At 42.9% G+C, this 13,570-nt stretch overlaps 1 protein-coding gene across 1 annotated transcript in view; it reads left to right on the forward strand.

The window, feature by feature from the left end:
• LOC140479500 (fatty-acid amide hydrolase 1-like) overlaps nt 1-13,570 on the forward strand; it is a 75,869-nt gene that overhangs the window by 3,372 nt on the left and 58,927 nt on the right. Inside the window, exon 3 of the mRNA XM_072573332.1 lies at nt 4,745-4,998. Within this exon, the coding sequence (XP_072429433.1) occupies nt 4,745-4,998 (254 nt within the window). The remainder of the gene's footprint in view (nt 1-4,744; nt 4,999-13,570) is intronic.

Here is a 13,570-nt window from a genome sequence, read left to right on the forward strand (position 1 = left end):
CTTAATTACTTGCTGCACCGGAATGCTGACTTATTGTTTATAATATATAAATGATTTGGAGGAAACATAGAAATTAGGAGCGGGAGGAGGCCATTCAGCTGATCATGCAATTTCAGTATCCCATTCATACTTTCTCGCCTTGCCCCTTTAACCTCAAGGTCCACATCCTATGTCCCTCCCAGAATATATCGAATGAAATGGTCCCAAAACAAACTGTTGTTTCAATCAAAGTGGATAACCTCACATTTATCCACATAATATTGCATTTGTCAAGTATTTGCCCACTCAGCAAGCCTGTCCAAGTCATCCTGCAGCCTTTTAGCATCCTCCTCACAGTACACACTGCCACCCTGCTTAGTATCATCTGCAAATTTGGAGACTTTGCATTCAATTCCTTTGTTCAAATTGTTAATGTGTATTGTGAACAGCTGGGGTCCCAGCACTGAACCCTGTGGCACCCCATTTGTCACTGCCTGATTCATAAGTTTGCGGATGACGTAAAGATTGGGAACACTGAAGATTGCCAGAGAATACAGCAGGATATAGATAGGCTGGAGACTTGAGCAGAGAAATGGCAAGTGGAATTTGATCTGGACAAATGTGCGGTGATGCATTTTGGAGAGTCTAATACAGGAGGGAAGTGTACAGTAGATTGCAGAACCATTAGAAGCATCAACAGACAGAGTGGAGGTGACCAACACATTCCACCCTGACCTTAAATTTACCTGGACCATCTCTGACACCTCCCTCCCCATCCTGGACGTCTCCATCTCCATTAATGATGACCGACTTGACACTGACATTTTTTACAAACCCACTGACTCCCACAGCTACCTGGATTACACCTCTTCCCACCCTACCTCTTGCAAAAATGCCATCCCATATTCCCAGTTCCTCCGCCTCTGCCGTATCTACTCCCAGGAGGACCAGTTCCACCACAGAACACACCAGATGGCCTCCTCCTTTAGAGACCGCAATTTCCCTTCCCACATGGTTAAAGATGCCCTCCAACACATCTTGTCCACATCCCGCACCTCCGCTCTCAGACCCCACCCCTCCAATTGTAACAAGGACAGAACGCCCCTGGTGCTCACCTTCCACCCTACCAACTTTCGCATAAACCAAATCATCCGCCAACATTTCCACCACCTCCAAACAGACCCCACCACCAGGGATATATTTCCCTCCCCACCCCTTTCCGCCTTCTGCAAAGACCGTTCCCTCTGTGACTACTTGGTCAGGTCCACGCCCCCCTACAGCCCACTCTCCCATCCTGGCACTTTCCCCTGCCACCGCAGGAATTGTAAAACCTGCTCCCACACCTCCTCCCTCACCTCTATCCAAGGTCCTAAAGGAGCCTTCCACATCCATCAAAGTTTTACTTACACATCCACTAATATCATTTATTGTATCCGTTGCTCCCGATGCGGTCTCCTCTACATTGGGGAGACTGGACGCCTCCTAGCAGAGTGCTTTAGGGAACATCTCCAGGACACCCGCACCAATCAACCACACCGCCCCGTAGCCCAACATTTCAACTCCCCCTCCCACTCTGCCGAGGACATGGAGGTCCTGGGCCTCCTTCACTGCCGCTCCCTCATCACCAGACACCTGGAGGAAGAACGCCTCATCTTCCGCCTCAGAACACTTCAACCCCAGGGCATCAATGTGGACTTCAACAGTTTCCTCATTTCCCCTTCCCCCACCTCACCCTTGGTCCAAACTTCTAGCTCAGCACTGTCCCCATGACTTGTCCTACCTGCCTATCTCCTTTTCTACCTATCCACTCCACCCTCTCCTCCCTGACCTATCACCTTCGTCCCCTCCCCCACTCACCCATTGTACTCTATGCTACTTTCTCCCCACCCCCACCTTCCTCTAGCTTATCTCTCCACGCTTCAGGCTCACTGCCTTTATTCCTGATGAAGGGCGTTTGCCCGAAACGTCGATTTCGCTGCTCGTTGGATGCTGCCTGAACTGCTGTGCTCTTCCAGCACCACTAATCCAGAGTAGAGGTGATGGCCTAGTGCTATTATTGCTGGACTGTTAATTCAGAAACCCAAGTATTGTTCTGCGTACCCTGATTTGAATCCTGCCATGGCAGCTTGGAATTTGAATTCAATACAAATCTGGAATTAAGAGTCCAGTGATGACCATGAAAACAATTGTGATTAAAGCCTCTCCACCATCTACAAGGCACCAGTCAGGAGTGTGATAGAGTATTTCCCACTTGCCCGAATGGCTGCAGCTTCAATAACACACAAAAGATTTGAAACCATCATGCACAAAACAGCCTGCTTAATTGACACTACATCCACAAATATCAACTCCCTCCACCATAATAGCTCAGTTGCTACAGGGTGTACCATCTACAAGATGAATTCCAAAAATGCACCAGAGCTCCTAAGACAGCAACTTCCAAACCTGTGACTACTACCATCTAGAAGGACAAAGGCAGCAGATACACCACCACCTCCAGGTGCCCCTTCAGTGTCACTGGATCAATACCCTAGAATTCCCTTCCTAACAGTATTGTAGGAGTACCCATATTAAATGGATTATAGAGGTTCAAGTTACATGGGAACCTAAACATTTACTCATTTTAGATATATATATATATATATATATATGATAGGACATAAGATGGTGTCAGTTTTGCATCAATATCTTTTGTAGAGCTGCTTATAGGTGTATTGATAATAGCAATTATAGAGTTTAAAGGTCCATATCAAAAATTTGTAATTTGACCAAAGGAACAGCAATCTTTTCATTTTTTTATTATTAGGAGCACCTTGTTTGTGAACATCATTTACATTTTTAAAAAATAATAAAATAAACTATTAAATACAAATAACTTTAAATTGTTAGTAATCAAGATAAACTGAAATGTAATATTTATAGAACATAGAACAATACAGCACAGAACAGGCCCTTCGGCCCACGATGTTGTGCTGAACTTCTATCCTAGATTAAGCACCCATCCATGTACCTATCCAAATGCCGCTTAAAGGTCGCCAATGAATCTGACTCTACCACTCCCTCGGGGAAGGCATTCCATGCCCCCACCACTCTCTGGGTAAAGAACCCACCCCTGACATCTCCCCTATACCTTCCACCCTTCACCTTAAATTTATGTCCCCTTGTAACACTCTGTTGTACCCGGGGAAAAAGTTTCTGACTGTCTACTCTATCTATTCCTCTGATCATCTTATAAACCTCGATCAAGTCACCCCTCATCCTTCGCCGTTCCAACGAGAAAAGGCCGAGAACTCTCAACCTATCCTCGTACGACCTACTCTCCATTCCAGGCAACATCCTGGTAAATCTTCTCTGCACCCTCTCCAAAGCTTCCACATCTTTCCTAAAGTGAGGCGACCAGAACTGCACACAGTACTCCAAATGTGGCCTAACCAAAGTCCTGCACAGCTGCAACATCACCTCACGACTCTTGAATTCAATCCCTCTGCTAATGAACGATAATACTCCATAGGCCTTCTTACAAACTCTATCCACCTGAGTGGCAACCTTCAAAGATCTATGTACATAGACCCCAAGATCCCTCTGTTCCTCCACCTGACCAAGAACCCTACCATTAACCCTGTATTCCGCATTCTTATTTGTTCTTCCAAAATGGACAACCTCACACTTGGCAGGGTTGAACTCCATCTGCCACTCCTCAGCCCAGCTCTGCATCATATCTAAGTCCCTCTGCAGCCGACAACAGCCCTCCTCACTGTCCACAACTCCACCTATCTTTGTATCATCTGCAAATTTACTGACCCACCCTTCGACTCCCTCCTCTAAGTCATTAATAAAAATTACAAACAGCAGAGGACCCAAAACTGATCCCTGCGGAACTCCACTTGTAACTGGACTCCATGCTGAATATTTACCATCTACCACCACTCTCTGACTTCGACCGGTTAGCCAGTTTTCTATCCAATTGGCCAAATTTCCCTCTATCCCATGCCTCCTGACTTTCCGCATAAGCCTACCATGGGGAACCTTATCAAATGCCTTACTAAAATCCATGTACACTACATCCACTGCTCTACCCTCATCCACATGCTTGGTCACCTCCTCGAAGAATTCAATAAGACTTGTAAGGCAAGACCTACCCTTCACAAATCCGTGCTGGCTGTCCCTAATCAAGCAGTGTCTTTCCAGATACTCGTAAATCCTATCCCTCAGTACCCTTTCCATTACTTTGCCTACCACAGAAGTAAGACTAACTGGCCTGTAATTCCCGGGGTTATCCCTATTCCCTTTTTTGAACAGGGGCACAACATTCGCTACTCTCCAGTCCCCTGGTACCACCCCAGTTGCCAGTGAAGACGAGAAGATCATTGCCAACGGTACTGCAATTTCCTCTCTTGCTTCCCACATAATCCTAGGATATATCCCGTCAGGCCCGGGGGACTTGTCTATCCTCAAGTTGTTCAAAATGTCCAACACATCTTCCTTCCTAACAGGTATCTCTTCTAGCTTATCAGTCCGTTTCACACTGTAATTTATCTACTGTACCAATTAAAATACTTGCATTGACATTTACTCATCCTGTTGGGTGAAATTGTATAGAGAAACATAAAGCAAGAGAAAAAGAAAGCTAAAAATTTAAATAATGGCTAATGAATAGTCACGCTGATGCTTTATAAGCATTCCAATCATTTTCACTGAATGGTTCTTTTGAAGATAGCCCTGACTACTCTTGTGATTTTATTATTGTTGTCTGTTATTGATGTAGATTTATTCAGAGTACCTGCTTGCTTGCAAGCTGCAGTAAGATTAACCATTGTCCTTGCTATGATGTCACAGCATCCAAATGGTATTATTCCCCTGGAGCTCATCTCTGTCATTATAATATGCACCGTCCTGTATATGAAACTGATGAGATGGCTGGAAACCAGGAACTATTATCGTTTGGTAGCAAAAGTTCGCTTGAGAAGGGAAGCAGCATTCAAGAAAATGAAAAATGCTATGAGTCAGATTAAAGAAATGGTAAGTGTGGGAATTGCCAGATTCTGGTTCATGTTCTGCAAAAAAAAATCACGTGTCGTTCTGTGCAGTCTCTATATGTTTATAGTTTTCAAAAACCTTGTATTTCATCCAGCCTTTCCTGAACAAAACACTCAAATAGTCTGATTGAAGAGTGACTCTTTCTTTAAATGCAGTGATTGCAAAACTTAAAATACTGTGGATGGATTTTGGGTTGGATCCATTTATTTTGGAATCCTGACTAATCTGGGATGTGCAATTGTACAATTCTTACATTTTCTTTTCCCCCAGCCTTCATCTGATGATATAATAAAAAAAAGGCATGACTAGAGAGATGGAATATTCTCGCAGAATTGTTGACATTTCTGCCTCTGCTATTCTGTATATCACATAGAGTGCTTATTTAGGGCTGCACCCTCACCAAAAATACTGAAAAAACCTTAATCAACCAGAGTTAGGATAGCAACTTTTTGCTGGAAAGGGATTAGGTTTTAAAAAAAGATGGTATATTGTCTCTGTCTGCCAACATCTCTTCACAAAAATTTGTTGATATCATAATATTGCTTTCAATTCTCTTTCTCTAATTCACTCTAATCCTTCTTCGAGACATAATGCATGCTGTCATCACAGAAGTGCTCATTTTTTGGCTTTCTGTTTGATGTACAGTATTTTCATCTGAAATCACTTTTTTTTTAGATTAGATTCCTTACAGTGTGGAAACAGGCCCTTCGGCCCAACAAGTCCACACCGCCCCGCCGAAGCGTAACCCACCCATACCCCTACATCTACATCTACATCTACCCCTTACCTAACACTACGGGCAATTTAGTATGGCCAATTCACCTGACCTGCACATCTTTGGACTGTGGGAGGAAACCGGAGCACCCGGAGGAAACCCACGCAGACACGGGGAGAATGTGCAAACTCCACACAGTCAGTCGCCTGAGGCGGGAACTGAACCCGGATCTCTGGCGCTGTGAGGCAGCAGTGCTAACCACTGTGCCACCGTGCCGCTTAAACAATTTATTTGCTTAAACAATTTATCACATATTTAAAGCTTTATATGAAAACATGTACAAGATTGCAAGGTAATTATTGATGAGGAAGCTCCAATTTGTGCATCGCAGTTCACGATCCAGACATACTTGAAGCTCTTACCCATTGTGAGATGTATTCTTTCTTCCATGCTTCCAAGATTTTTGTGAAAGAACACGTCTGATATCAAACTTTAAATTGCCTCACTGTAATTCTACTTCCAAAGTCTCCCATTTAAGTAGGAGATGAGGTGTTTTTGTTTTCTCTCTAAGGCTTTGAGAGTCTTTGAAACTCTTTCCCAGAGAGCAATACTTTCAGGCAGAGGTGGATAGATTTTTGACTAACAAGGGAATCAAAGGTTATCGGGGTAGGCAGGAATGTGGTTCTGAGGCCAAGGCAAAGCAGGATAGAGAAGCTGAATGGTCACTGCTTCCTTACTTGTATTTTTGTTCATCAAACAACTGAAAAGAAAACCACTTATTCATCTCCTCTAATATCCATTATTATCTCTATTTCAGTTATTCCTGAATAAACTCAGACAACAAACACTGATGAAACGTCTTTGACCTAAAACATGAACTCTCTTTCGCTCTTCCTACATATTCTGCCTGACCCTTTGAGAGTTTCTAGATTTTCTGTTTGAATAAAACATAATACATGTACGAGATGTAAGAGCAGTCTTGCTCACTCACCTTCATAGGAAGGAAAAAAAAACAAAATAATTAGCATTTGATTATATACCTGATTTTCGAAGAATATATCTTGCAAAAATCTTTTTAGAATAATTGAAGGCCTTGGGCATTGCTCCTTGATTATTTTATGACCAAATTGAAAATATAATGAATGCAACTCTGATAAAAGGAGAACTTGGGTTCTGCAGTTAATGAGGCAAATTCCATTCTTTGTTTTATTGTGTGATTTTAACTGTAGCAAGTGATACGTTTGATTTAACTCAAGATGGAAGCTAACTTCAATAACAAAATTACAGGATTTAAGCATCACATATTTGTTTTCAAGCTTCATCCAGGCTTTTTGATGTACAGGGATTTTCCCCTTTGACCCAGAAAAATGGGTATATTTGTACAGATTGTTCACTTTAGTGCAGACTGCAGGATAGGAAATGTCAGCCTTTGGAAAAAATGTTAAATCAAGGCTCTGCATTCTGTTCTCTCAGCAAAACCTAAAGGACAAAATAAATTATTTCAAGAAGAAACTGGACAACCACCTGATGAAGGAGCGTCGCTCCGAAAGCTAGTGTGCTTCCAATTAAACCTGTTGGACTATAACCTGGTGTTGTGTGATTTTTAACTTTGAACACTGAAGTTCTCTTTGTGTCCTGATAAACATGAGTCACTCAACTTTCATTTCTGAACAGCTTAGTGAAGCTGGTATTTATCTCACTTTTGTTTGTCAAAACATGCCAGATGCAAATTCGCTGCAGTTATAATTCAACACTAGATCAGAGGCAATGAAGTGCTTTGGTTTGCATTGAAGTCATAAAATGTGCAAAGTCTTACATTCTAATATGATTTTCAAGTTCATGGCTGCATTGGGTTCATCTGATATAATTTCCTCGAATTCACAATAAATCTTCCTGAGTGGAAGCTATACTTGGTGTTCAGGGAAGTGTAAGGCTAGGTGCATTAGTTAGGGGTAAATATAGGACAGTATGTTCTGGGAATGGGTCTGGGTGGGTGTCTGTTTGGAAGATCAGTGTGGACTTGTTGGGCCGAAGGGACTGTTTCCACTCTGTAGGGATTCTATATTCTATATATAGGTGGCTGGGGGCAGAACGGGCCAACATCAGGAGCAGCATTTGATTATACCTCTACTCCTGCTCCCCATAGCCAAGTCAAAGATTGATAAATCACATGCCATCCACACTTCCTGCCCCCACATCCTTTTGAAGTGGCATAGGATTGCTGGGAATGCCTATTTCCTGACCACGCTGAATTGTACAGCGGAAATGGCTGCTACAACCTCATTCTAAGTCTTTTTTTCAGTCAACTAATAACTTATTCAACCATTTCTGAACATGGCTGAATAGGCTGGGGCTATTTTCTCTGGAGTATCAGAGGCTGTGGGGTGAGGGACTTGGATAGGGTGGATGGCCATGGTCTTTTTCCCAGGATGGAGGAATTCAAAACTAGAGGGCATAGTTTTAAGGTGAGAGGGGAAATATTTAAAAAGGACCCAAAGGGGCAACTTTTTTATGCAGAGGGTGATGTGTGTATGGAATGAGCTACCAGAGGAAATAGTGGAGGCTGGTACAATTACAACATTTACTAGCTGTCTGAATGGATATATGAATAGGAAGTGTTTAGAGGAATATGGGCAAGTGCTGGCAAATGGAATTAGAGTAATTTGGGATATGTGGTCAGCATGGATGAGTTGGATCAAAGGGTCTGTCTCCTTGCTGCATATCTCAATGACTTTATGTTAAGAGTGTTATGAAGATGTGGGTGTATTGTATCTTTAAGAGAGTTAAAATCTAGCAGTGACAGCACCAAGTGTTCTCAATAAGATACAATGTAACATGTGGTCCAGCTACTGGGGTAGCTAGGGTAGCTGGTTGCCTAGAGACAAAAACAGATTCGAATTAGGCCAATCAGTTTACATTATATTCCCCCCACCCCCCCACCACCAAACAAAAACAAACTCCAATCAAGTTTGAATTTAGTGTATTGACAATCTTAAAAGCCAATGACACAATCCGATGATTTAGAGGTATAAGATCGGGGAAAATTGAACTGTTGGGAGGAGAACTGCTAAGCCAGCATGTAGAGACTACCTGAAAAATATCTCTCTTAAAGGTACCTTTATCGATCAGTAAACTGTGAAGCAGAATCCCCAAGAAGAAGGAAAGAAGACTCGAATATAGAGAAGAACTGAAAGCTGCCGGGTTTTGAGATAAAAAGTTTTGTTTTATAAATTTTATTAATGACTTGGATGAGGGAGTCGAAGGGTGGGTCAGTAAATTCGCAGATGATACGAAGATAGGTGGAGTTGTGGACAGTGAGGAGGGCATTTGTCGTTTGCAAAGGGACTTAGATATGATGCAGAGCTGGGCTGAGGAGTGGCAGATGGAGTTCAACCCTGCCAAGTGTGAGGTTGTCCATTTTGGAAGAGCAAATAAAAATGCAGAATACAGGGTTAATGGTAGGTTCTTAGTCAGGTGGAGGAACAGAGGGATCTTGGGGTCTATGTACATAGATCTTTGAAAGTTGCCACTCAGGTGGATAGCGTTTTAAGAATGCCTATGGTGTATTATCGTTCATTAGCAGAGGGATTGAATTCAGGAGTCGTGAAGTGATGTTGCAGCTGTACAGGACTTTGGTTAGGCCACATTTGGAGTACTGTGTGCAGTTCTGGTCGCCTCACTTTAGGAAAGATGTGGAAGCTTTGGAGAGGGTGCAGAGAAGATTTACCAGGATGTTGCCTGGAATGGAGAATAGGTCGTACGAGGATAGGTTGAGAGTTCTCGGCCTTTTCTCGTTGGAACGGCGAAGGATGAGGGGTGACTTGATAGAGGTTTATAAGATGATCAGAGGAATAGATAGAGTAGACAGACAGAAACTTTTCCCCCGGGTACAACAGAGTGTTACAAGGGGACATAAATTTAAGGTGAAGGGTGGAAGGTATAGGGGAGATGTCAGGGGTGGGTTCTTTACCCAGAGAGTGGTGGGGGCATGGAATGTGCTGCCCGTGGGAGTGGTAGAGTCAGAATCATTGGCGACCTTTAAGCGGCATTTGGATAGGTACATGGATGGGTGCTTAATCTCGGATAGAAGTTCGGCACAACATCGTGGGCCGAAGGGCCTGTTCTGTGCTGTATTGTTCTATGTTCTATGTTCTAAATTTTAATCAGGAGTTTTATCAGACTACTATTGTACAAGGGGAAGGTAAAAAATAGGTAAGAGGAAGAAGTTATAAATAGTTGTTGTTTAATCATTCTCTGTTACACTTCAAGAAATAAAGTTGTTAAGTTTTACTTTAAATAGTTCTTGTCCTCTTGAATTTTCACAGATTACTGCTCTGGATAAATCTTTTCTGTGTTGCTGGTTTAAATTAAGCAGGAGAGTTTACCCCATGTCATAACAGTTTGGGGGCTCGTTGTTGGGGTTTGAACTGGTTTAGACCAATTTGAATAGATTTTGGGGTATGAAAATTCCCAGCAGATTTAAACACTTGCAGATTAGTGTCCTAGATCTTTAAATAAAATGTTGGACTATAACCTGGTGTTGTGTGATTTTTTAACTTTGTACACCCCAGTCCAACACCAGCATCTCCAAATCATAAATAAAATGTAGGTGAGACAAGTTGTTTACTTTCAGTGACTTGTGGTTGATTAAATTAAAAGTGAGAGAAATGGCTCTTAAAATTGCTAAAGAGGTTCTGGGATTTGAAGATGATTCTCTAATTTGCCAAGAAAGTTTAGAATGAACGAAAAAGATCATACTTTTAGGATTAGCAAATAAGTTAGGTTTGAGTTTACCTGTCAGGGAATTACTCAAATGCTTAGGTGTGTCAGAGAAACAGATAAATGCAGTAGAGGTAGAAAAACTTAAACTACAATTGAGGAAAATGGAGTTAGAAGATAAATAAAGAGAGAGAGAGGAAAGAGAGAGGGAGCAAATGGAAAAAGAGAGAGAGAAAAGGTTCTTGGCTGAGCGAAGTGAGAGAGAAGAAAAGGAAAGCGAAAGAGAGAGAGAGAGGGGAAAAAGAAAGAGACGGAAGGTTCTTAGCTGAGCAAAAAGAGAGAGAATTTGAATTTGCAAAGTTGTGACTTAGTCAGCAAAGTCAAGTTAACAGGATGGAGATTAAAAGAGAACGTAGTGATATAGACAAATAGAACATAGAACAGTACAGCAGAAAACAGGCCCTTTAGCCCACGATGTTGTGCCGACCACTGATCCTCATGTATGCACCCTTAAATTTCTGTGACCATATGCATGTCCAGCAGTCTCTTAAATATCCCCAATGACCTCGCTTCCATAACTGCTGCTGACAACGCATTCCATGCTCCCACAACTCTCTGTGTAAAGAACCCGCCTCTGACATCGCCTCTATACTTTCCTCCAACCAGCTTAAAACTATGACCCCTCATGTTAGCCATTTCTGCCCTGGGAAATAGTCTCTGGCTATTGACTCTTTCTATGTCTCTCATTATCTTATATACCTCAGTTAGGTCCCCTCTACTCCTCCTTTTCTCCAATGAAAAAAGTCCAAGCTCAGTCAACCTCTCTTCATAAGATAAGCCCTCCAGTCTAGGCAACATCCTGGTAAACCTCCTCTGAACCATCTCCAAAGCATCCACATCTTTCCTATAATAGGACGACCAGAACTGGACGCAGTATTGCAAGTGCGGTCTAACCAAAGTTTTACAGAGCTGCAAAAAGATCTCAAGACTCTTAAACTCAATCCCCCTGTTAATGAAAGCCAAAACACCATATGCTTTCTTAATAACCCTGTCCACTTGGGTGGCCATTTTAAGGGATCTATGTACCTGCACACCAAGATCCCTCTGTTCCTCCACACAGCCAAAACTCCTATCCTTAATCCTGTACTCAGCTTTCAAATTCGACCTTCCAAAATGCATTACCTTGCATTTATCCAGATTGAACTCCATCTGCCACCTCTCAGCTCATCTCTGCATCCTGTCAATGTCCTGCTGCAGCCTACAACAGCCCTCTATACTGTCAACGACACCTCCAACCTTTGTGTCATCTGCAAACTTGCTGACCCATCCTTCAATCCCCTCATCCAAGTCATTAGTAAAAATTACAAACAGTAAAGGCCCAAGGACAGAGCCCTGTGGAACACCACTCACCACAGACTGCCAGGCAGAATATTTTCTTTCTACTACCACTCGCTGTCTTCTGCTGGCCAGCCAATTCTGTATCCAGTCAGCTAGGTTCCCTGTATCCCATTCCTCCTGACCTTCTGAATGAGCTTACCATGGGGAACCTTATCAAATGCCTTGCTGAAGTCCATATACACCACATCCACAGCTCGACCCTCATCAACTTTTCTAGTCACATCCTCAAAGAACTCGATAACGTTTGTGAGGCATGACCTGTCTCTCACAAAGCCGTGTTGACTGCCTTTAATCAAGCCGTGCTCTTCCAGATGGTCATAAATCCTATCCCCCAGAATACTTTCTAACACCTTGCAGACAACAGACGTGAGACTTACTGGTGTATAATTGCCGAGGATTTCCCTATTTCCTTTCTTGAAGAGAGGAATTAGATTTGCCTCTCTCCAGTCCTCAGGTACGACTCCAGTGGAGAGCGAGGATGCAAAGATCTTCGCAAGTGGCGAAGCAATTGCATTTCTCGTTTCCCAAAGCAGCCGAGGACAAATCTGGTCCAGGCCTAGTGACTTGTCAATCTTAATGTTTGACAAAATTTTCAGCACATTAGCTTCCTCTATCTCTATCCATTCCAGCATGCACACCTGCTCTTCAAAGGTTTCATTCACTACAAAGTTCATTTTTTTTGTAAAGACAGAAGCAAAAAACTCATTTAAGGCTTCCCCTACCTCCTCAGACTCCACACACAAATTCCCTATACTATCGCTGATCAGCCCTACTCTTTCTTTGACCATTCTTTTATTCCTCACATAAGTGTAAAATGCCTTTGTGTTCTCCCTAATCCGTTCTGCCAAGCCTTTCTCGTGCCCCTTCCTGGCTCTCCTCAGACCATTTTTGAGCTCCTTCTGCGCCTGCCTGTAATCCTCTAGAGCTGAGCTTGACCCTAGCTTCCTCCACCTTATGTAAGCTTCCTTTTTCCTTTTGACGAGAAGCTCTACCTCACCCGTCATCCAAGGTTCCTTTATCTTACCCCTTCTTGCCTGTCTCAGAGGGACATATTTATTCATCACTTGCAACAACTGTTCCTTAAACAGTCTCCACATGTCTATAGTGCCTTTACCATGGAACAATTGCTCCCAATCCATGCTTCCTAACTTATGTCTAATCGCATCATAGTTTCCTCTTCCCCAAATAAATATCCTCCCATTTTGCCTAATCCTCTCCTTCTCCATAGCTATGTAGAATGTGAGGCAGTTGTGGTCAGTATCTCCAAAATGCTCTCCCACCACAAGATCTGATACCTGCCCCGGCTCGTTTCCGAGCACCAAGTCTAGAATGGCCTCTCCCCTCGTCATCCTGTCAATGTACTGAGCTAGGAAACCATCCTGAACACACCTTACAAAAACGGCTCCATTCAAATCTTCTGCTTGAAGGAGGTTCCAATCAATATTGGGAAAGTTAAAGTCACCCATTACAACAACCCTACTACATCGACACTTTTCCAAAATCTGCTGACCTATGCTTTCTTCCATCTCCCTGCTGCTATTGGGGGGCCTGTAGTAAACCCCTAACGAGGTGACTGCTCCCTTGCTGTTCCTAATTTCCACCCATACTGACTCGGTAGGCAGATCTTCCTCGACAATGGAAGCTTCAGTAGCTGTGATGCCCTCTCTGATTAGCAGCGACACACCCCCTCATCTTTTCCCCCCCTCCCTATTCTTTTTAAAT

Source organism: Chiloscyllium punctatum, chromosome 7 (genome assembly GCF_047496795.1).
Source record: "Chiloscyllium punctatum isolate Juve2018m chromosome 7, sChiPun1.3, whole genome shotgun sequence".
NCBI classification, from domain to species: Eukaryota; Metazoa; Chordata; class Chondrichthyes; order Orectolobiformes; family Hemiscylliidae; genus Chiloscyllium; species Chiloscyllium punctatum.